Source organism: Haemaphysalis longicornis, unplaced genomic scaffold, assembly GCF_048455015.1.
Source record: "Haemaphysalis longicornis isolate Haplotype H1 unplaced genomic scaffold, Haemaphysalis longicornis Haplotype H1 scaffold_12, whole genome shotgun sequence".
NCBI classification, from domain to species: domain Eukaryota; kingdom Metazoa; phylum Arthropoda; class Arachnida; order Ixodida; family Ixodidae; genus Haemaphysalis; species Haemaphysalis longicornis.
In genome coordinates this window covers 121,564,686-121,589,149 of record NW_027526225.1, presented here as the reverse complement: position 1 = coordinate 121,589,149, position 24,464 = coordinate 121,564,686, and the positions used below count along the sequence as shown (strand labels likewise).

The 24,464-nt window shown below is 47.8% G+C and overlaps 1 protein-coding gene across 2 annotated transcripts in view; it reads left to right on the top strand.

Moving 5' to 3' along the window:
* The first annotated feature begins 2,906 nt into the window (after positions 1-2,906).
* LOC144162152 (uncharacterized) overlaps positions 2,907-24,464 on the top strand; it is a 50,507-nt gene continuing 28,949 nt past the window's right edge. The window contains exons 1-2 of one of the 2 annotated variants that reach the window (XM_077692641.1): positions 2,907-4,298; positions 19,055-19,104. In XM_077692641.1, the coding sequence (XP_077548767.1) occupies positions 3,682-4,203 (522 nt within the window). In that variant the 5' untranslated portion in view covers positions 2,907-3,681 and the 3' untranslated portion in view covers positions 4,204-4,298; positions 19,055-19,104. Of the gene's footprint in view, positions 4,299-19,054; positions 19,105-24,464 lie in introns of those variants that run through there. The other variant, XM_077692640.1, reaches the window with a different exon arrangement.

Below are 24,464 nucleotides of genomic sequence, written 5' to 3'. Positions count from 1 at the left end.
GCCGTTATTAGGTCCGACGTGAAGTGTACAAAAGAGCATAAAAATGAATATTCTTAGTTTATTTTTGCGCGCGTCTTGATGTTAGCTGTACGCATTCTTTTAAAAACGTGTTGTGCTAGGTCTGATGGTCGCTATACTGCAATTTTAATGACATTACATGTACTGCATAGAGATCTCATATTTTGGTGTATAACATACCAAAGATACGATTACAAGGACTTGTGATTACAAACAATTACGATTACAAGGAATTCCTTCCCCTAGTGGGGAAGGAATTAATTCAGACAACCTAAAGCTGTGTACCTATGTTTATGTACACGTGTGTTTTAGATGTCGCACCAATCGAAATGCGGCTGCCGTGGCCGGGAATCAAACTCGCGTGCTAGAGAAACACCACCCCTTAACAACCACTGCAGGTGAAATATTTCAACGCACGTACATACGCGTGGATTCAAATGCGGATAAAAAATTTTCAGCAATACCAACTTGTGGCCGAGACAACCACGTGGAATTGCCAAGAGTCTGGTCATCAAAGGTGTTGGTGTCTCTCGCGTAAGAGTACGAGCGATTATTACGCCGATGTGGCATGAACTGCCGACGGTGAAAGATAAACTACGTGCACTTCTAAACTTGTATTTTTTTTTCTTTCAATTCACGACGTGCTTGTACAGACTAGATGATACGTCTGATCACCCGCTACCAAAACACTGAATCAAATATAATTAAAAAATTTTTCAGCGTCGAGTACCGGGCCTGGTCACACACGCGCGGAACCTCCCTAGGCCAAAAATAAATTGCCGGGCCCGGGCCTGGGCCTGGGCTTGGGACGACGGGCCCGGGCCGGGCCTCGGCCAGGCTCACTTTTGGATGCCCGGGCCCGGGCAGGGCCCGGTCTAGGTGTTACGGGCCTGGGTCGGGCTTGGGCTTCGCAAAGCGGGCTCGGGCCGGGCTCGGGCTTTAAAATCAGGCACGTGCAGTGCTCTACTTTCTCTTCTGATCTTGGCGTTCTTCGAGTGCTCGAATGACGTCATTATAGTGGTGTAGCCAGTAGCCGCTATTGGCCAGCTTCATTTTACTTGCAGCAATAAACGCATTCGGTAGCCAAACCTGCTGCGACGAGCGAACCACGGAGTAAGGCTCCATGCTGGCGATAAATGTAGTTTACACAATGCTTCCAGACGCGAAGGAGGGAGTGAAAGCGTTTAACGGAAGGGTTTACAGTCCTTTTAAGTTACCCATCCTGCGAACAGCCGTCTTTGCTGCCAGGTCGAGGAAATGGCCGCGGCTATGAAGGGTAATAAAAAGATCATATCAGACGCGAAGGAATGTAAACGCCGGTCTTTAGTGTAACAGCTGTATTCTCTTCCACTAACGTATATCCGCATGTTTCTAGCCGTGGAAAGAGGCTGTCGTTGTTGCTCCATTCTTCGTGGCACATGCCCAGCTTTGAGTATGGGTCCGGAATCGGGAGTTTTGAGGGGATAATGAGCCTCATCACAAAATTTCCAGAATTGCGAATTGGAAACACAGAAGTTGTAGAGCAGTTCCCAGCGCTTCACACGTGAGTTTGCAGGCACGTTGGTAGAAGGAAAAAAAATCCGATAGAAGTATTTCGCGACAACCGACAATAAAACGAAAGCGAAGAAAGAGACGCAAATGCGATGTCGTAGTCAACAAGTTGTTGATAAGCGTCGCTAGGATTTCGTCTTCACAGCAAGTAAACAAAGTTAAATGCAGCGATAAATTTTTTATTTACTTCTTTTCTGTATACAGCGACGGCCATGTTGGTACCATTCGTGCTAACGGACGATAACAACAACCCACGGTCCCGTTAGTCGGATGAGTCTGCCCGCTGATACGCCTATTTTTCAGGCGGAATGATTGGCTCCATTTGGGCCCTTGGAAAGCTACAGCATAGTGTTGTGGCGGAATCACTGTCTGCATTCAGTGCCGCTATCAGCATCATGAGCGCATACCACCATCATCATCAGCGGTGGCTGGGCTGGAGCGTGAGCAGTGCCACGTCACATAATAGGTGGAATATGACTGCGCGCCTGGCCGTTCGAATGTCATCGCAGCCCCCCGAGTTATTTTGGGGTGTTACGCATCGACGATAAATTTACGAAGCCACATCAGTTCCCAGAGTCCACGGCTCCCCCCTACAATTGATTTGCGGACGTTGTTATCCTTTGACAGTCTCTGTCTCTCTGCGTGTGTACCGCCTCAACAACTGAACTGAAAATAATTCTTTCATAATCGGTCCTTGGGTTGTACTTCTTCTTCATCAGCCTCACGGGATTTAGTTAGTGTTGGTCCCAGACCATGTAGGAATCATCTATCTTCAATATGCTGTGGACTGGAGTCCCAATTAGCTACTCTGGCTCCTCGAGGCCCCGACGATGTGAGTTTCATCATTATCATCCCGAAGATGCAAGCAAACTCACTTTTATCAGCCACCTAACTCTTCGTAAACATATAAAAGGATACAAGCTTCACAGTGTCGGTAAAAGTAAAACAGGATACGCGATTTCTTTTTTAAAACCAAGCAATCTTTAGATAGCTACCGAAGGTTTTGTGACACGTGTGTTTGACCGGGATTATAACAGCAAAGGAGTCCCCGCTCTACAAACACATGCACCATTTACATACACGACGCGATTAAACCCCTCACATCTCCAGGCAATGGTTGCTTTTAAACTGACTTTATGTTTGTGGAAAAACATAACCACCCTGCTGTTATCTTCACTCAGTAATAAATAGAAAATATAAGACCTCACTTTTAGACCCCTCTCCCCATCAGCTATGCCATAACGTCACTCTCCTCTTCCCCTTTCCCCACCAGCTGTGCGATAGCGCGCGCGCTGCTCCTCCTGTCCTCCTCTCCGCGCGCTGCTCCCTCAGTTGCTGCTTGTCCGATGAACTGAATGGACGCCAACAATTCTGTCAGCGAACTGGCGAAAGTGAACCCGCTTCGAAACGCCAGCGTCGAGCAGCGGATCCCACACTGCGAGAAAGCGAAGCATTCCACTTCCGCGCACCGCTGTGAACGGTCGTGTAATCATGAGCTGGCACCGAGCGGCGATAGCGGCCGAAGCCAGCCGCGGAAACAGGAGCGAGGGAAATGTAGAACAGGATCATCAGATTATCGTGCCGACGCTGCCTACCGGACGAATTGTGTTAAACACAGTTTTTCTTCACGCCGACGTAAAGGGAAGACCAGGAGCAAGAGGGGAAGACCATATCGTGTCGAAGACTTCAGGGACGCTCTGGCCCAGCATGGTGTGCTGCCCGAGGTTATTTCCTTGGGCGCGTACCAAATCAACCACGTCTGGGCAGTGACCTTCAAGAACGCCGACGCAACTAGGAAGATGCTGGCCGCTACCGAGATGGTGGTGAAGGGGAGTCGCTGCCTCGTGATTGACCTACAGAACCAGGAGATGAAGCTCAAGCTCCACTGGCTGTTGTACGGGGTGGCGGTCGAAGACATTCGCGCCGCGTTTGCACCCTATGGCAGTGTCAGCGAGGTGACCAGGGAGCGGTGGCGTGTTGCGGGTGTCAACGAGAAAACGTCGACGACGAGGACTGTGCTACTTAAGCGCAAGTCCGGGCTCAAGCTAGGCGACCTGCCCCCAAGTTCGAGTCGCCGGGGAGCTAGCCCTCGTCGTGGCACCCGGGCGGCCTATGCAGTGCCTTCGTAGTCATGGCGAAGGCCACGTCAGACGTGAGTGTGAGGTGCCGAGGCGCTCCCGGTGTAGACGGTTCGGCCACACTGACACCCACTGTTTGCGCTTGTATGCGAGCGTTGTGGGACCTGCTGGCACTGATGCGGCCACCGAGTACATCATGGACGCGGCAGAGGCTGCGGAAGCTGCCAAGGGGTCCGGGGACATGGCGCCGGAGGAGGCAGCCGCTGGGACAACGGACGAGGCCAACGCGGCAGCAGGGGGCGGCGACAGCGGAGCCACGGGGAAGCCGGTTGATTCGGGGGACCTGTCGAAAGACGGCGTCATCCGAACGGACGACCACCTAACGGCAAGTCAGAACCCCGATGCCATGGAAGTGACCGGGATGCCTGTACCCAAGCGGGCCCACGTCGACGTGGCCGAGGGTGACGCAAACAACCTCACAGCCCAGGACGACGAGCCGCCGATGAAGGCGACGCCAGGGCGCCGGTCGACGACGCGGCTCAAGACAAATGTATGAGAGCGCAGAACGTCAGGGGTGCCGGTAACGGCACCAAAACACCCAGACTACCCGGGGCCCAAGGGCGTCTCCTAACGGCGCACTGGACGTGAGAGGTAAGCACCATGTCTCCGGTTCCTAGTCTGTGGGTGGAAATGTGGCCTTGTGAGTCACTGAACCTTGCAACCCTAAACGTCCGAGGTTTTTCGGGTAAGCGAGGGCAGAGCTAGGTGTATCGCCTGTTGTCTGACCTGGACGTTGGATGAACTAGTGGTTCAGGAGACGAAAGTGCAGGGGGATGATGATACCGGGGACATGGAGCGATGTTTCACGTCGCGGTATTTTGTATGTGTAAGCCATGCAGTTGACCTCTCCGCTGGATGCCTTTTGTTGGTCAAAAAACTGCCGGGCCTTGTTCAACATGTCTTCTCCAGTTTATCGGGCAGGCTTGGGATTGTTGACGTGGCGTTTGCTGAAGTGCAGTGGCGATTTATCTGTTTATATGAGCCGAATGACGCTAAAGAAAGAACAGCATTTTTCGGCAGCGTACGGCCTTATCTATCGGCAGAAAAGCGACTAGTCGTGTTAGGTGACTTTAACTGCGTCTTGTCACCGCGCGACAAGGCTAGCACCACGCCTTTTCGAGATGAGAGTACTGCACTGTTGTCTGACATAATAGATTATTTTCGATTAGTGGACGTGGGGGAATGCTTAAAAGGTGAACGTGATGTGAAATTCACGCATTTTCAGGGAGTTAGCCACGCCAGACTGGATAGGGTGTATGTAACAACTGACTTGATTGGGAAATGCGAAGGGTACACCGTAAAACCCGTATCCTTTTCTGACCACTGCTTGGTTGTGTGCAATCTAGGATTTAAAAAAACGGACCAACCCCTTTAAGTGGGACCTATGGAAGTTAAACGACAAGTTGCTTCTAGACGGGGACTTTGTGGAAACAGTGAACAATAAAATACGGGAAATAGAGGGGGTAGAATCTGCGAACGGTGGGAGGAGTGTAAACAGGACGTGAAACTGAGGGCCATAGAGAGGTCCACCGTCATTAAATACGAACAAAAAATTATTGAAAAAACGCTAAGATCCAACCTAGAGAAACTAACCCACGAAGAGTGCAAAGAGCCTGGGGTGTTCAAAGAAAATATTACAAAAATTCAACAGAAACTTGAACTGCTGGATGACGAACGCTATCGGGGAGCTCTCGTGCGCGCGAGAGTAGACCAGTTAGCGTCCGGAGAGACGCCTACTAAGCGTGCGATTGGTTTAGAGCGAGCGAACGCCCGACGCAACGAGATAAGAAAGAGTTGGAGGGAAGGGTGACGGACGATAAGCATGAAATCGCGCGGGCGTTTTTCCATTACTACAAAGGATTGTTAGCATTTCGCAGGGTTGATTTGGAGGCTTTCAAAACCGAGCTTCTCGGCGCAATGCCGAGAATCAATGAAGACAGTAAAGAAAGGTTAGAGCAGCCCATAACACCCGCAGAAGTTGAAAGTGCCATCAATAACCTAAACCCGGGAAAGTCGCCAGGACCTGACGGATTAAGCGCGGCTTTTTACAAGGCGCTTAAAGCTGAGCTTGCGTCCTCTTGGCCGTACTTTTTAACGAGGCTCTGGAACGTAAGGCATTGCTGCTATGTTACGCACAGGCACACAAGATACTAATACCTAAAACGGACAGCACAGATAAGCTTAAACACGTAACAGCATATTGCCCAATCTCTTTGACGAACGTGGAATATAAGATCTTTATGAAGGTGCTTATCCCAGAGAGCACAATCAGTCATCACACAAGTTGTAGGAACACATCAGACGTGTTGCATAAAAGGGCGCACAATTTTGTCCAATACGCATACGGCAAGGTGTGTCCTAGAATGCTGCGACGCGACGCTGCCGAAGCTCGCGTTGCTGTTCTCCAGCTCGACCTGGAGAAAGCTTTCGATTGTGTCTCCCATGAATTGTTGTTACTTATTTTAGACTGTTTAGACCGAAATGCTTTGCATCACCATCTAGTTCCCTTCGGGGAGATGGTATAATTTCTCTATTCGATGCGTGCAATTTTTGGCAACATGGGTCTTCTAATAACTAACTGTTTGGCGACAATGACACGCCATTCATTAGGCCGAATACTGGTTATTATAAATTACCGCGTGGATAGGAAGAGACAGAGAGGTAAAAGTTGCAATGATCAAACCAGAGCGGAAGTAGGATCCCATAGCTATAAGAAAAAAAAAACATGAGGTGCGCCCCGGTTTAATTATTTCACTCATCAGGAAATCCCAATATTTTGCATGGATCACGAAATAAAAAGACGAGAAAACATAAGTAATTCCCTCGTCAGAAAACAAAACATATGAGCTTAAGGATTCGAGATAGAATGTTATGTTGGACCATTCTTATGTACAGAAGAAAAATTACCCCATGCGGAAAGATTTAAATAAATTAGGCACGAGAACGCTGCTGCTGAGCACGAGGAGGTGGGTTCGATTCCCGGCCGCGGCGGCCGCTTTTACGATGGAGGCAAAAAACAAAACCACTCGTGTGTACGAGATTTCGGCGTAGGTTAAAGATCCACAGGTGGTCAAAATTAGTCCAGAGCTCTCCACGACCGCGCCCCATCATCGTCTGCATTCCATCGGCGCACTAAACATACAATCAATCAATCAACAAACTGAGGAAAGCGTCATGATTTGGTAGCAGTGCGAGCGATTCTCATTTTTAACGTTTATTGAAATGCAGAAAAAACACCCGGGGGTCTCTTGCTAGTGCATCAGACCCCCTTAGGGGTAGCGAAAAGTTAAGGTTCACGAGCGGCATGAGTGGGAAATAGCAAGGGAAAAATAGTGGGTTGGGATGGGAATGGGAGTGTGGTTGACCAGGGAGGCCAGAAAGTCTTTCCGTTGCAGTTTGATGGCGGTCCGGTGCTCGTCAGGGTTATAATCGCAGTCCGAAGGCGTCCAGCTGGCTTGGAAGCATAACAGAAACGATTATTGTTTTAAGCGAAATTTATTGTTCAATGCCCGAGCCAAGGAAAAGGTTGGTAGAGTCAATTTCTCCTCCAAGCTAGGCCAAGGTCCAGCAAGATGCGGAAGCGCCACCGACCAGGCTTCGGCAGGCCACTGAACGAATTCGCGGCGCCGTCGGAAGCGCAACCGGCTGCGCTTCAGCCAAAGACCGAACCAATTCGTGGCGCCAAAGAAAGCGCAGCCGCTTTATCTTATGCCGCCGACCGAACGAATTCGCGGCGCCGATGGAAACGCAACCGGCTGTGCTTCGACCACCAGCCGAAGCAAAACAGAAGGCAGTGCTTGGAGCTGGTGTCTAAACAGCGTGCTGCCCACTTTCGCGGCGTCATGGTAAACGGGCAGCCTGAGGAACACTACTACCACAAGCAACAATTCAGATAACGTTTTGTGCCCTTGCGAGAGCAGCGCGCCTCGTTTTTCGGCGCAGAGAAATACGACGGGAAGCACTCTTTGAGGGACGATTACGGAATGGAATGCACTTGAAACTTCGCGTCACGTTTTGCTGGTCTTTCGCCTGCTAAGTATGAAACCATGATGTTTCGCTCCTACACAAAAGCATGGTTTCGACGTTCCCGTTTGGAAATACACGACTCCGTGCTTCGGTAGAAGCTCTAGGCCAGATATTTCAGCCTCACAATTGAATATTACAAACCTTCAGAGGGGAGAGGCAGAGCGTAGAGGAGAAAAGGGAAGAGTTGTGAGCATGCATCATGGCACCGGCGACATTTGCAGCATTGCGAATAGATACCAGGGGAATTTTAGGGGCCAAGCACATTAAGGCCGAGGCCTGTCCGTCCGCCGTCCGGCGTCCGTGCTCGCGGCACAGCACTGTGTAAATCAAAACATCTGTGAACAAAAGGTCAACACAAGGTTAACAATAACAAAATAAATGGTTCACAAAAGGCTGGAGAGAGAGAGAGAAAGAGAGAGGGAGAGAGACGCACAGCACCGTGTAAATGGAAATATTTGTGAACAAAAGGTTCACAAAAGGCTAACAAGAACGAAATATAAGGTTCACGAAAGGTTAGAGAGAGAGAGAGAGAGAGAGAGAGAGTGCGCTCCTGGAGAGCCGTGCCGTGCATGCGCGAAGAGCATTGGATTGGATTGGATTGGATTGGATTTTATTGAATTAGATTTGGAATGAACTGGAATAAATTGAATTTTATTGTATTGGATTTTAGGAGCAGTAAGCACTCTCACGGGTGATTTACGGTAAGAACGATCCCCAGTGCTTCGCCCGCTCGTCATGATTCACTTCGTGGAGATGCAAGATTTTTTGTAGCGTAAGCTACACTGGCCGAGGTTGAGCAGTTTCGTGTGGGCCGTGAAGGGCCGTGCTGCGCAAGCGCGAGGAGCACTGAATTGGTTTGGATCGGATTTGATTGGATTGGTTTGGCTTGAATAGGATTGTATTGGATTAGATTGGATTGTGTTGGATTGTGCTGGATTGAAATCCAATCCAATTGGAGTACGGGTGTGTAGACAATTGAGTCTCCACATTCGCCGGTCTGTGAATTCCAGAGGAGTGACGTCATAGCCACGGCAGACGCACTGGCGCCTGCGCGTGCCTATAGCTGTGCACCTCCGTTGCGCAGTAGCCCAAGTCTGACGTTGCGCCGGAGCCGCTTGATAGCCGTTTCGCCTGGCTCCTGGAGAGCCGTGCTGTGGGATGCGCCATGCGCCAGGAGCGGTGACTGGACTGGACTGGACTGGATTTGATTGGTTTGGAAATCTTCTTAGAAACAGTAAGCATGATAATCAGCTAATCCTAGACAACCACGAAACCTAAGAATAACCAGCTGAACCTTAGCTCACGCTACGTATATCCTGGCATAGTCGCGCTAAACCACTGCTAATTATTTTTCCTCGATGTAGTTATATAACTGCTTTCCGACGCAGTTTTATGCAGAAATGCATTATAGTCGGGGGTTGTCGTGCGTCCCTTGGCCGGCGTGCGCAGCGTGTCTGATGATGCATGATGCTCCTAGGGATTGGCCAACCAAACAATCCATCACGAGATAGCTTCGCGTTCAACCACCATCGTCATCTTCCCGTAGGGGAACCGCTGAAGAAGAAGAAGACAAAGCTGCGAAGAGGAGGGCTCCAGGTTCCCCAAACTCCAGGTTTCTCACTTGGCAAAGAGCAAAACGGGAGGGCACAGAAAAACGTGTGAGATCAGGATATGTGGTCTTTATGCTGTATTTGTTTTACGTTTAAAACGGCATGAATTATCGAAGTGCAACTGAGATGATTTCGAGACACACCGTGGTGGATCTCTAAGGATTTAGACCCCCAGGGGTTCTACAAAGGGGCCATGAAGACCAAGTACACTTTTGTTCTATGTTGATGTGTTTGCTCGTAATTTTCATTTTTTTACCCAACACTCGTCACTGCTATTAAAGGAATGTGCGCTAAATTTAAATGCAGATATATCGTTCTGGAAGCATATAAGCTCTGTAATATGCGTTATACTTTGTCGGCCTCAGCGAACTACAACGAGCTGCCCATATTACGTCATCAGTTCAGTGCAGAAAAGTAACTGTGGTATCGCATGCCTATTCTCTGTTTTCCTCATTAGGTCACTTAGCTTAGGGAAGTCTGTGGTAAACCTGGTGCAGTGTTATTCTAACCAGGCAATCTCTGCAGTCACCCAGACTTGCATTTTGTCTTCACGGACCCTTTAACGTGAGCTGCAATTTTGTTTTCCAGCCTCTACCAGAAAACAGGCTGCCGCGGTCTGCATTAAACCTGCGTGCTACCAAATGCGGATGACCGCTGTTTTTCTTTCTTTTGAGGCAGAATACTAATTTTGAGGCAGAAGCTAATAATTCAATCACGAGCCCTCACTGCACTGCAGCTCAGAGATGTTGGATGGTTTTTTCCCCCTAAAGATCGAAAATTTGTACCCACCGGCGGCAAAAACGCTGTTTGTGTACCTGATGCACTCCACCATTGCCTATACCAACTGTACGACCAGTTGACTCTGCACAGGCAGCAGGTGGCGTGTTCCGCCCGAGTAATGTCACGTATCAATGCATTTTGCCCCAAAAGAAAGAAAAAAACAGCGGTCATCCGCATTTGGTAGCACGCAGGTTTAACACAGGCCGCTGCATCCTGTAAACAGGCGTAATCAGGCGTCTAGAGAGCACAGACAGGCCAAAAGGATGGGGAGACATCAGGAGGAGGTGGACCTAAATTGGGAGCAATATAAGCAAATGAAAAGGGAAGTGCAGCAATTAGTGCAGCGAAAATAAAGGGGGACAGCGAGCGATGCGTAGCACAAATACGAGGCAGGGGTAGAGACGCGCCGAAAAGGTTTTGGAACCATGTGGAGGCATCAGGGAAACGTACGAGTCCCACAGAAGGCGGTATAGAAAACGAGCAGGGGCAGATGCTCAAGGGAGAAGAACATTGGCATACCTACAAAAATCATCACGGAGAAGTTCGGTAACGTGGATGAAGAGGCCCCGCAACGACACAGAGATGTCGCGACGCGTAGGCCGGAATGTCTGGAGCTAGATGGGGACAGGCTGAGATTGAAAAGAGCAGAGGAAAAGGTCCCAAAAAATACCGCAGTAGGCCCAGATGGAATACCGATGGAGTTGATTAACCAGTCAGGACCAAAGGGCAAGGGAAAGCTAATAGAAGCCATCAGAACAAGGGTAGAAAAAAGGCAATACCGGCCGCGTGGCAAATGAGCAGGATGAACTTAGTGCACAAGGGAAAAGGGGTCAGGACAAACCCGAGGTCGTATAGGCCAGTAATCGTCACGTCAGTGCTGTACAAGTTAGCAATGCAGGCAGTGAAGTTCGAACTAGAGCAGTGGGTAGAAGAAAATAGGATATTAGGGGAACTTCAAAATGGGTTTTGAAAAGACAGAAGACTATACGACAACATATTTGTGGTAAGCTAATGCATAGAGGTGGTAAAGATGCAAAACCGGCCTTTGTGGTTAGCCTTTGTGGACATCAAAGCGGCGTATGATAATGTAGATGGGGATTGGCTATGGAGTATTCTGGAGGATGAGGGAGTGGGGGCAGGATTCATTAGCTTACTCAGGGAGCTATACCGGGAGAACCAAGTGGAAATAGTGTGGGAGGGGATAACATACAATAGGCCTGTATACACCTAGAAGAGTTTGAAACAAGGATGCCCTCTGTCTCCTCTGCTGTTCATGATCTACATGGCGGGGTTAAAAAGGAAGCTAGAAGTCAGTACGCTGGGGTTCGACTTGTCATACATGAAAAACGGACAGGTGGTGGAAAACGGGTTCCAGGACTAATGTATGCAGATAACATATTGTTGATGGCGGAGAACCGGACAAGTATGCAGGGCTTGAGGGATATATGCGGTGAAGAAGAGACGCACCTCGGGCTATCCCTTAGTAGAGAAAAATCGGGGATCATTGTCTTTAACGAGGTCGCGGAGCACGAAACAGTATCAGGGCAACAAGTAGAAATACCATTGGTGAAAGAGTATAATTATTTAGGAGTATGGCTGCACGACAGCGAAGATTACACGCACGTGCATGACGCTCACCTTAAGACGAAAGGAAGGCGGAACGCGGCTATACTGAAGCGTAGAGCCCTCTGGGGACAGAACAAATACGAGGTGGTAAGGGGAGTGTCGAAAAAGGTCGTGGTACCAGGATTAACTTTCGGAAATTCTGTTCTGTGCATGAAACATAAGCGGGCCTGGAGGTAAATCAGAGGGCGCTAGGCAGATTGACCCTAGGGGCCTACAGCAAAACTACAAATGAAGCGGTACAGGGGGATATGGGCTGGTCGTCTTTCGAGGCGCGGGAGGCGCAGAGCAAGATAAAGTTTGAGGAGCGACTTCGTGACATGGAGGACTAAAAATGGGCCGCGAGGGTGTTTAAGTACCTGTATATGAGGAGCGTGGACACGCGGTGGAGACGGAGGACCAGACGGCTGACCAAGCGGTACTTAAAGTCGGTAGGGGAAAGTGTGGTTTACACAACAGGTAAAAAAGCAGGTGAAGGCAGCAGAGACGACAAAGTGGGCACAGAGAATGGAAGCGAAAAAAACCCTGGAAACTGGAAATTAAGAAGGAGGGATTCTATGGCAATACGAGAGGCAGTGCATCGCTCTTCGAAGCACGGGTGGGGTGCCTGAGAACCCGGGCATACACGGGTAGCTACAGGCAGGAGGATGAAACATGTGCATGCTGCGGCAGTGATCGGGAAACTATAGATCATATTGTCAGGGGCTGGTGAGGTGGAAATGACGCTGGTGGTGGCTTTGGTATTTGGGGCGAGGGGGAACCTCAACTTCAAGGCCATAGAGGTGACGAAGAGGCGACTGGAGTGGTGGTGGAGGAAAAGTAGGGAAGGGATGGGTACGCAGGCGGAATAATCATACGAATGAGAATTTCATATCTTTCCACACCAAAGTTTGAAACGAACTCTAATAATGCATTCGAATTGTGCACACGCGGCCTGTCGCCATGATGCGTCGCATATACTAAGAGCCGCACACTGCGTTTTAGATGCGAATGCATTTCTTAGTCGGGGGTCGTCGTGCGTTGGCCGGCGTGCGCCTAGCAACCGGAGCGCGTGGTAGCTCGGGCGGGAGTAGCGGAGGGCAAGGGAAGAGGAGGAGCGTAACTTTGACACATGACCTTAGATGGAACTCGCATGTCGCCAATGTCACATCAGCGGCCTTACGCAGACATTTTTTTCTGAGAAGACGACTAAAGGAGGCACCACCAGAAACAAAATACTCGCTTATAATGCATTCGTAAAACCAACTTTGGAATAGGCAAATGTCGCCTGGTTTCCTTACATTAACGCACGTATACCTAGACTTGAAAGGGTGCAGAGGAAGGCTATTAGGTTTATTTATAACAAATATAGGACAACTGACTCGTCCACAGAACTTCTAAAAAAAGCAGGAGTATTAACCCTTAAACAGCGAGAAAAACTTGCTCGGCAGGAAATGTTATACCAATTAGTAAGCAAGCAGTTAAACATAGATAGCTCTATGTATATATCAAAAGCAGAAACCAGATCAACACGACACACGCATTGACTAACACTTCCAGAATACCAATGCCGCACCGACTGTTTTAAGGTCTCCTTCCTTCCTTTCGCCATACATGAATGGAACAACTCGCCTTCCTCCGTAACAAGCAGACCTACTTATGACACGTTTTCATCCTTGCTGGAAAATCACCTGGGCACATGGATGTAATTCAGCCATAGTAGCTGCTACTTATACATAGAGCATCATCTTGTGTTTTTTTTGTTTTATTTTGTTTTTGGTATTTCAGACACTGTTTTCATCTGCAGGATTGTTGTGATGCACTGATACTGCACTGTTACACACACAGGTCACAAACCGATACTGTCTTCTTTAAATTTTGTGTAACGTTGTACGTGTAAATGCTGTATGTTTGTATTGTGTTAAAGGTTGTATTATTTTGCCCTTCCTGCAATAATCTCTCATGGAATTGGCAGCACGAATAAATAAATAGAATAAATAAATAAATAAATAAATAAATAAATAAATAAATAAATAAATAAATAAATAAATAAATAAATAAATAAATAAATAAATAAATAAATAAATAAATAAATAAATAAATAAAAACTCCCACCTCCCCTCGCGGGAACCCCTGTGTAGATGCGACGCATAGGAGGTTGACGTTGCAGCGTTGGACAGCGGAGGAACGGCGCTGGAACGATGGAGCGGAGCGGCGCAGGCACCGCGTTTTATAGCGCGCATAACGGTGAGGGGACGCGCCGGCGCCAGCGCGTCTGCCGCGGCTATGACGCAACACAATCCACTTTAATCCAATCCAATCCAATCCAATCCAATCCAATCCAGTCCAAGCCAGTCCAAGCCAAGCCAAGCCAAGCCAAGCCAAGCCAATCCAATCCAATCCAATGCCCTCGCGAGAGAGTGTTCGCTATCGGAGAGGAGAGGGGGTGAGCGGCGGAGAGCGCACCTGGCGCGGCGAGGAGAATGGGGGAGGGGGGAGGGGCGGCCGCCGCCGACGACGCTGGATGCAGGACAAGGCGAGTGAATGAGATGCCTTCGCATCTAATAAATAAACTCTCACTCCCGGGTCCACTGGACATAGGTTTTGTTTTCTTTAGAGTTCGCGAGTTAAGCTAACCATCGCGTTACATTCTGTTTTCGTGTACGGCTTCGTTCTGTGTAATTACAGCTGTTCATAAATTTGTAGTACGCTCAAAATGAAGCGGGGGCAAGCATCTAGTGTAAGGAACGTTGCAACATCAGGCAGGGTAGTGGCAGCGCTTAATATACGTCGGCGCATACATGCACACGTAATGAGTTACATCTAATGTGTTGCCTCTACTCTCTTTTTTAAATAACTAAGTAACACTTCATTAATTTCTCCTAAAATGGACGAGTAACAGCTAGTTATTCGTTAATTTTTCACCGAGTGACAAGTACTTGGAAGAGAGTTCGTAATGGGAAATAATGCTGACATGCAACGGCGTGAGTGCATACATTGGTTCGCAGTTATCGGAATGTGGGAGTTATGTGTTGAAAGGGTTGTGCGTGTCGTAGTTGGCATTTTCGGCGGCGTATACGTGGTAGGTAATCGAGAAAGCCTTCATTTCCTTCATTAATCATGGGAGGAGTGCGAAGAGATTGTAATAGCGGGGTTAAGGGAAGGATGAGCAGTGTGGAAAAAAGAATGCCAGTGTTCTGCGTGGCAGGGGGGACAGTTGCCGCGAAGCAAGCAAATACGGCGCTAATTTTTTTCTTAATGTGGCCATTTCACCGTTTTTATCATGGTGCAGGCATTGTCAATCGGTTTCGTAAAGAACAATCGAGTGTTTGTGTTTACACAAAAGAACAGTTCGGTTCCATACATGCCTTTTGCAAAATATGTGCTAAGGATTCTGTTCTGCCAATATTGTTGTCATCTATGAACCTTAAAACCAGTGCCAATAGCTGCAAAACCTGTTCCCCTACACGTACTTCTGTTAACAGGCCGGATAGCCACGTAGTTGGCCTTCGAATCGGGAATAGCCAGCCAAAGGATAGTTGCCACAAAATAGCTGAAAGTGATCAGGCCTTAATACGGTCACCCGGCGCGGCGGCTGAGTGTCTAGGGCGTCGTGCTGCTGAGAACGAGGACGCGGGTATGATTCCCGGCCACGGCGGCTGCTTTTCTGATGGAGACGAAAAGTAAAAATGTCCCTGTGTGGGCGAGATTTCGGCGCACATTAAAGATCCCAAGGTAGTCAAAATGACTCCGGAGCCCTCCACTGCGGCGTGCCCCATCGCCTACCTTCCGCCGGCTCGTTAAACCCTACGATCAATCGATCAATTAATTTATGATCCAGAGAAGCTTACCAACAATTTAGGGTGAGCTGTCAACGTCTATGTTCGATTCCTCTGGGCGATATGTGAGGATCTGCCCGAGAATGATTGACACATGTGCGTTATTTATGTTCTCCTGAAATTACATTCAGGAGTAGGCCAATGAGTTGTTCTGGTGGGTGCATGTTCCTCTCGAAGTCGAAATTTCTCCTGAGCTCCATGGATCATCGTCGTCGCCGTCGTCGTCGTCGTGTCACAAAGTCGGTGGCACTGAACCGGCTGTCATCTGCTTGTGGAGTCAATATTTCTTCAATATCTGTAGGAAGCCGTCATCATTGTTTGCAAATCCCCTTAAAGTTGCCATGACGATAAAGTACAAGTTTGTTTTATTCGAAAGATTTCGTGTTTTATAGTGTCCCTAGCACTTGTAAGGATGCAGGCGATGTTTTATTCACTGAGAAATTATTCAATTTAAGTTAAAAGTTTAATTTTATGGCTAAATCGTGTGTTTTCGTGGTCTGCAATGACATCACAGGAACTGACGGCTATGCAGCCGATTGGGAAACCTGGTTTAACGTTAGGGAACCTAGATGCCGCCACCATACCGTGGCAAGCCGTTTTCTGCCTCTGGTTTATTTTTAACCGTATTTGAACCTGGCTTGTTTTTGTTCAGGGAAAAAATAATCGTTCCGTGAAACATAGTTCTCGCTCGACAAATATGGTCTCGTAAGACACCGTTGCTTGGATCAATAGGCCAGTGTCATCTGAGACAACCGCAAAGTTCCACAGTCCTGTCTAGCTAAACCAAGCATACTGCGCGCAGTACCAACAGCAGTACGCACCGGTACTTCTATGTTTACGTGTGCTTACGTAACTTCCACTGGTAGTCCAACTATTCGTATTGCTTTAAAACGAATGTGCCTTAAATTTAAGCGCTAAGAGCGCGTTGGGCAAGCTTGTAAATTCTGCCTAATTTGCGCTTGCTTTTGCCCGCCTCCGCCAATCGCAAAGCTAGCTGGTATGACATCATAGGTTCTGTTGCGAGAAATGAGCGAGTGGTTCGCATGGCCATTCCCTTTTTCTTTATTATATGGCTTATTTTAGGGACGTTTACGTTAAAAGTGGTCTAAAAAATTCTAACGAGGCAAAAAATTACGTTAAAAAATTCTAACGAGGCAATCTTTTGAATGAACCAAACTTGTGCTTTGTCTTCATGGCTCCTTTGAGGGTATGAGAGAATTAGCGAGGGAACTTTCATTCACCACTGCTGAAAGCCGCGTGTTGATTACATGCAGTGCGTGCAAACGAGTGAACGAACTTTCATAGCGTGGATTTGCTGCGTCTCTTTTATAAGCCGGGGTGAAAGCATTAGCGAGAAAAAATGGAGGATGAGGGAATTACCTGTTAACCTTGCTATTGCACTTACTTTATGACCGACGGGCTTAAGATATATCCGGCAACAAGACGTCGTTTTACAAATGCAGAGAAATGTTCACAGCGGCTTAAAATAAATAGTTTAGAAATATGCCGCTTCTGTACTGAAATAAAGACATAAAACTCTCGCCTCCTCGACAGCTAGGCCATCTAGTGTTAACTAGATAACCCTAAATGTGTACTTTGTTCATTTTTTATTTACTAAAGAAGTGGTATACAGTGAACTCCCGTTAAGCTGAACTCGAAGTGACCACGAGAATTTTTTGTCTTATCAGAAGTGCCCACGAAAGAAGAATCAACAACACGCCCAGGTGCATGCAAAAGCTTTGCTTCAAGACGACGAATGAAGTATACTTACAATGGACGAAAAAGAAAAAAAAATCATTGGAATGCAACACTTGATAGAACACTGTCTTCAAGGGATCTTGCTTGGTTTTATGCAGTCCAAGCGGCGACGGAGAGCGTACAACCGCTACCTCTAGCGAAAACTTAGCCGAGACAGACAGGGAACTCCTCGCTCTCGCGGCGGTGACGCGGTGAGATTCGCGACGCGAACCGACGAGAACTTACACGCTCCCGCTGGGAAACGGTATAGCTACTACGTTACGAACAGGAAGTACCCGCCTTGGCTCATTTTACTTTTTTCTAATTCTAGTTTTGCGCCTCTCTCCTACAGTGCAAAGCTACCACAAAACTCGCCCTCACACTTTTTTCCTTGCTTTGCCGCTGACTACGTGGGTTCAAAGGTGGTGCAAATGGTGGCTTTAACCGAGTGTCTTTTTTTCTCGCTTCCTCCATTGCTCCCCGGCGCAGATTCGCTTCGCGCTGTGGTTTTTAAAGACGGCAGTCTTTCTTGCCTACTTGAACGTAGAAAGGTTTGTCTGTCTCTCTGCCTGTCTGTCTGTGAGAGTCGATTGAGGCACCCGGCAAAAGTGAAGGAGACGCTGCGAAATAGTCTTATGAACCCACAGCCAGACCTAAACATTTAAGTCCGGTGATAATGTTCATACTTGTCAAAATCGATCCTGACCTTGGGCACAAGGAAGATCCGGTAAAGAGGGCCTGGACGGCAAGTCGCAGCCTGGGTATCCCGGAATAAGCATGCCCTCTACCGGGCGAGTGCCCTGTCAGCAGCACTTGCGCTCAATAAATGTTTATTCTCCTCCTCTCCTCCTCAACATTGTTGAACAAGAACAAAACCTTACGCAAATATGAGGCAGAAAATCAATACATAAGGGTTATTTTCAGTCTTTATAAAAAATTTATGGATGCTTGATTTTTGCGACAGAAAATAAAATACTACATCCACTGCATTCCCACTGTCGCCTGCTGTCAGCTGCCCCAGTTTAGCTTCTGGCGGGGTTTTAAATAATCAAATGAAAACAGTTACGAAAGGTTCCACTAGATAGGTTGGAATTTCTACTTGGAACGCACGTGGTGAAGAGCAACGTGGTTCTATAAACGTTGAAGTAGGTTGCTTCCATTCACTCGCGTCTCCCAGCATACGGCAGCGCTGGCATCGAGGCACCCGGACTGGAGCATGGGAACGCGGTAAATTTAATTTGGCTCGAGCCAACCTCTAGCCACTTTACCTTGGAAGGAGGGCGGCGGAAGAGGAACAGCATGAAAGGAGAGCTGAAAGCGAAGGAAGGCATTTACATGGCAAATGTCGACGAAAGGCTATCGTCTCTTGTAGACAATTGCAACGAAAGGAGCAGATACGTGGCCATTTTTTTTTTAACTTTTCTTTCCGTCTCGTCATGTTCCAATGCCCCGCCGCACGCCGCCAGGTCTGCCATGTGCACTACCCAGGATTGTGGTGGTCACCCCGAAAGTGGCCCGTCTTAACCGAAGAGTACCTGCAAGGCTGTTCGGCTTAAGGAGAGTTCTAATTTTGGCATTGGGTATATGAAAAACCAAACAAGCATTCTCACATTTTTCGACATAAGCAAAAATTCGTCATAACCGAGTTCGTCTTACGGGAGTTCACAGTATCTTAAGAAGAAGCGGGCTATTCCGTTAAGAACATTTATTGGGTTAGTGAATCTTTTCTCATTGATACACGTTGCTTTTGCAGCCCGTTGGTCCGTAAATCGCAGGAGTTCCATCGGAATGTGGTCAGGTGAGTCCCCATTAGAGTACCCAAAAGCCAAAAGAGCAGAATAATACGTTCGCAAAAGGTGAAGCCTACGTGCCATTCACATTCTAGGTTCAGACAAACCTAAAGTTAATCGAGGAAGTGCTGTGCGGAGAGTACGTTTCTCAACCTACGGTAACGTTCCCGTTTATACACCATAACCACAAAAAAAGGTACCCGCCTCGTTCCTGCACCATCGTGGCAAAAAATTAGCGCGTGATATCCCGGGCATAGTTCGCATAATAGTACAGTTACCCGTTGAAGGAGTCATTTTACAGCCTTCTTTTGTGTACAAACCGAGCTATATGATTAGGTAGCTTTGCCGGTGTTATGCTAAACATGCCGGTGCGCGTACCGCCGTTGGAACATGCCTTTTGAATCGACCGCTGTCGCGTTTTTATTCTGATTGGAATTTGACAGAAGTGCCACCTTTCTGTACACGGAGAAACTCGGAGGCGCCAGTCATTGCGGCTGCCTGCTGAGAAAAGAAGTTACGTGCAGTATGTCCTGGGTATAAATAATACTAAGTCTCGGTTCAATGGAAATATTTCATGGTCTGCACTGCAGTATACTGAGAGCAAATTACCCCGGCTTTTAGTCACATATCGCTTATGACAAAGCCCAGTTCCTGTCCCGGGAGTTTGGTATAACAGGCATTAAGTTTTTTCCTCAACCTCGTCATTTCTCCCGCTCAGAGAGCTTGCAGATCTTACGGGCATTTGAAATGCAACGTTCGGTTTATTATGATGTTTTAAAAAAAGAAGACGCTTAGGCGGACATCTTCAGGGCAGTTCTTTTTTTAATAAAAAAAAAACTCCAAACATAGCCCGAAGTCTGAATGCTTGAGATATAGACGTCAGTAGGGAAAGCACTTCAGCTAACTTGTACTGCATCATTTACACTGCGCTTTAGGTTGCAGTTCACTCGAGGTTAGGCTACAGAATAATATCGATGTGGCTCTTTTGCCCCCGGCGCACTCATACCAGCTTCCCAGTTGTAGTTTGTTTTAAACTTCCACCTTGATAAACTTGTCGACTCGCAAAATTTTATACCATCGCTGCCAGAAATGAGCCGAAAAATAGCGCTTGCTGTCATAACAGACGTACACACGCTAGAGCAAGTTTGCTTCATCAGCATGACTGATCTACCCCTCTTACGTTTTCGTTCCCCTGTTTAGACCATGTGCATTTCGTTTCAAATAGCATCTTTACTATTTTACGTTGTGCCATAAAAAAACTCAACAAAGCTTAAAGTCTCAATGTTCGCGGTATGCTCTTTCGCCACAGCGCACTCAGCCAGCGTCCCATGTGTTCTGTCGTCCTAAACCTAAACTTCAAAAGTTTCCGCTGTGTCGTCGAACGTAAAGCTATCGCTGCCAGAAGAAACGAGCATCTACAGAAAAAGTGGTTTGCGAAACGAGAAACCGAGCGGAATCCGTGCACCACTTGCGTTGTTGTCGTGTATTCGATCCTCCGATCGTGAGGCCAAGAATACATGCGGCTGTCGGGACATTGTTGAATTATAGATAGGACCCAGGAATATTTCCCCTCTTTCACCCCAGGACACCTGAACGTTGCTTGCCATTGTGTGTCCGTCGGTGGACGAAAAACCTGCACCTCCCTGCGCGTTTATTTACGAATGGCGCTTGAATATCTGAGTGAGAAATATCGCCGCAATGCGGGAGTTTTTAGAAGACTGCGCGATAAGAACGAGACAGAGTAATTGGTGAGTGTAGGGCAACTGTTTATCAGAAATCAAAAAAATTGTTTATCTTGATGGTAGAAGCACTGAAACAACAGCGACGAAAGTAGAAAAACAGAAACGACACTGCTCTGTTTTTATTTCGTCCCTGCTGTGTGAGCGCATCCACCACCAAGATGAACAGTTACCAACTAGCCTGTAGACCTTCTGACGCCCTTCTTTGTGCTTGCGGCGAGGATACTGGGACATCAGGTGCGCGGGCTGGGAGGCTCCGTTCACTGCCCCCCCCCCCCCCCCCTCCCCCGCTTCTCTGTCTGTCCTCGGAAGGACGCGCCCAATTAAGGCAACAAAACGCCGCTTTGGAGTTGCGTGCCTTGAGGCCAGTGTTCTGCTTGCAACGCCTAAGCCCGGGCGGCGACTTTTGTGGGTGCCGTGACGCCTAATGGACGCCTTGACTATGGGAACCTTGCCTCCCACATGTATGTGTTCTCGCAACGTTTGGAAAGTGGAGGGGAGTGTCAGCTATTCGGAGAGGCGGCGTTTGGTTCCACGATTAGGAGATTCGAGAAGTCCAGCTGACCAATCTAATTTGCCGCGCGGCATACAATGGCTGCGAGGGATGATATTCCCGCGCAAGAAAGCGAGAAGCAGACTTATCTGGGGCTTGATACCAGCGAACCTCCGTGCTTAGTGCATGTAAACCTTTGCCGTCTTGGGCGTAACTAAGGGTTGATCGCTAAGGTTGGACACCTAGAGCATAACCCAGTAACTCGATCGCTAAAGCAGAAGTCTTGCTCATTCCTTTTGTAAATACGTTTGTGTACCTAATTGCAAATACAGCTTTTCTTTGTCATCGTCCCGTCATCATCGTCTTCTCATCTCTTCGGATTATTCACCAACAGCGCCGATTACGTCAAACGAAGGGTTCCTTTGCCGCCCCAAGGCACCTGCAAACGTACAAGAAAGGTTTTTTTAGGCCAATTGCCCGTTATACGGCAGGAAGAAATTTGGTTTTCTTAAGCACTGGTGGGGATGTTTTGCAGAATAAAAATTATTATTGTTAAAATAGATAGACTTTGCGGGGGATATCCAAGCTCGCTTCGGAGAAAGTACGTCATGGACAAATGGCTAGCGGTATATTTGGGAAGCCACATTCGCCAACTTGGTTTTTCTAATTGAGCCACGCGTCATTTTGACTTTCATGGAAAGAAATCGCGCTATTTGTGTGCTTTGGTTCATATGTTAGTGTTCGCGTTTCATTTGTCCACGGCTGTGCATTTATCTTCACCAGTACACTTTCCTGCAAGCATAAGTGGCTTGCTTAGTCAAGGTTTTGTCCCCAGTGTCTGCTTGCGCGTCCTAGTCCAACTGCCCGTTCCGATCTCCCCGCTCCCCATTCTGTCCCTCGTGGTCGTTGGAAAGCGGACGAAATGCCACCATCAATAAACAACGAGTGGGGTCCCGCGTTCCCCATCTAAGCGCTGTGCTGCGTTTGCAGCATCGAAAGCCATCCTAATCAAAACATTTCTCAGTCCTGATTATTCTTCGTCCAAACATCCACCGCTAAATAATTGCCTCAGCAGTCACCGTTATACTTTAGTACGATCCGGCATACAGTGAATCTGACGCCTCCTTTATCCCTTTAGTGCACACTACTGCAACGTTAACGTTAACCACGTTAACGTTAACGTGGCAGATCAATCTGCCACGCCTTTTTGCAGTTTTATAACACTCTTATCACTAATTGATTAGTAAAAATCGGTCACTAATTGATCACTAATTAGTTTCATCACACACTTATTTCTAATGAGGAAAAGCACAGAAATATGCAGGACAAATAGAGGACCACACACATGCACACGCACGTACGCACGCAAAACCAATGTGATATTAAAAAACTACAATGGAAAAAGTAATCAGCAATCACACATGCGCCGCAGCAGTTGGCCAACGTTCCATGCGGATGTTGGCTGAATGATAGCAGCATGCCCAAGACATTGCGAAGCCAAGATTTTTCGCCGCCTATTCACTGGAAGCTATCTTCAAGATAGGCGAACTCTTCATTAAGGAGGTACTCAGAAGGAGCGCTGGCGCAAGTTTCTTTCTTATTGTACAAAAATATGAAGTAAGCCTCCGCCACCGCGCCAGTACGTTGCTGAGAGTGCCTAAATAGGACTTCCGTTTTTTCCAGCAGAGGCATACACCGATGCTTCCTACAGTAGTCCGATAGATGGGAACATGGGGTCCCCTTTAAGGAGGAGGAGCGCTCTCGGAGACGGATGTTCAGGCACCTGCTCGTCTGGCCTACCGAAGATCCACCGCAATCGAGCGGAATTCAGTAAACAGCCTCCTTCGCACATTTTTCGAAGCAAATTTTTCGTACTTTGTACTGCGTTTTTGTGCGCTTTTCGTCTTATGTCCCCATACGAACTTGCCCACTTGTCGGTGTTCCTGAGGTTCCCTTGGTTGAGCAGCATCGGCAAGAGACTTTGGAACGGGCAGTGTGTGTCATTGCACCCACCATTCCGCTATACGTGCGCTGTTGACTCTCCGCTGGCCTTACCAGCTGGTGTCTACTTCTTCTTAAACCACGCTGTTTTAAAACTTAGACAAGGGAAGAGCACACAAGAGCGGGACGAAGCGCGAACAACTGATTTATTTTCCACAACACGCACAGTTATACATAAAAAGACACTGGTCAGAATCAACGTTATGAATTGATAACAAGAAAATTTCAACCCGTCAAAAACACCCCTCTCGTGTCAGCGCCTATGCGCATGTGTGAGAATTATACCTCGCTATATGTGAGGGTGACTGACGGCATGCTTATGCAAGCGTCTGTTTTCATGACAGCGGAGGCTTCAAGAATCTATCTTCTCTCTGCCTCGGCCGATGACACTTGTATTGGTGAAATACGGAATGCTGGGACAATGACGGCAATGATGGCAATGATTGGCGAGCCTCCCCGGGTGAGTAATCTGCTGGCAGTTGTTCATATGCTCTCTGAGACTCGTAATGACGCAGCGGCCCGACTGTCCAACGTAGCACTTTCCGCATGGTAATGGTAGATGATAAACAACATCTTTTTTGCATTCTACAGACTTGTGCTCGTGATTGGTGAAGCAAGGGTCTCGGGGATTCTGCGCATTGTTGACCTTTCTGCAAAGACCTATCAATTATCTCGGTGCTGTAAAAACAACTGGGATGTCATGTTTTGCAGCAATATTCTTTTGCCCATGCGCCACTTTATGGATATATGGTAGTACGACCGGCCGCGCTTTCTTCTTTCATTGTTCACCTTCTACTGTCGTTTCCTTCTTCAGTACGGTGTCCTACTTGTCCACGTCATCTCAGATAGAGAGCGAAAGTGAGGGAGAAGGGCCTTTAATGAGATTGCGACGCTAGACCAAAAAAGAAGTTCAGCTTGCTACGTAAGGTGTATGTGGAAAAAGACAAATTTTATGAATGTAAGGATGATGACTATAATACAGGTATAGTGAATGCTTGTGTAACGTTTTTAAAGACATTATTGATGCCCTGTCGTTCACAGAAAATCAACAGGGCCTTCGTCGCTCATTCTGCCAGTTTAAGAATGGGGCCGGATATATAAAACGCCATTTTCATTAGCCCAGACAGCCTCTGGCCTAAG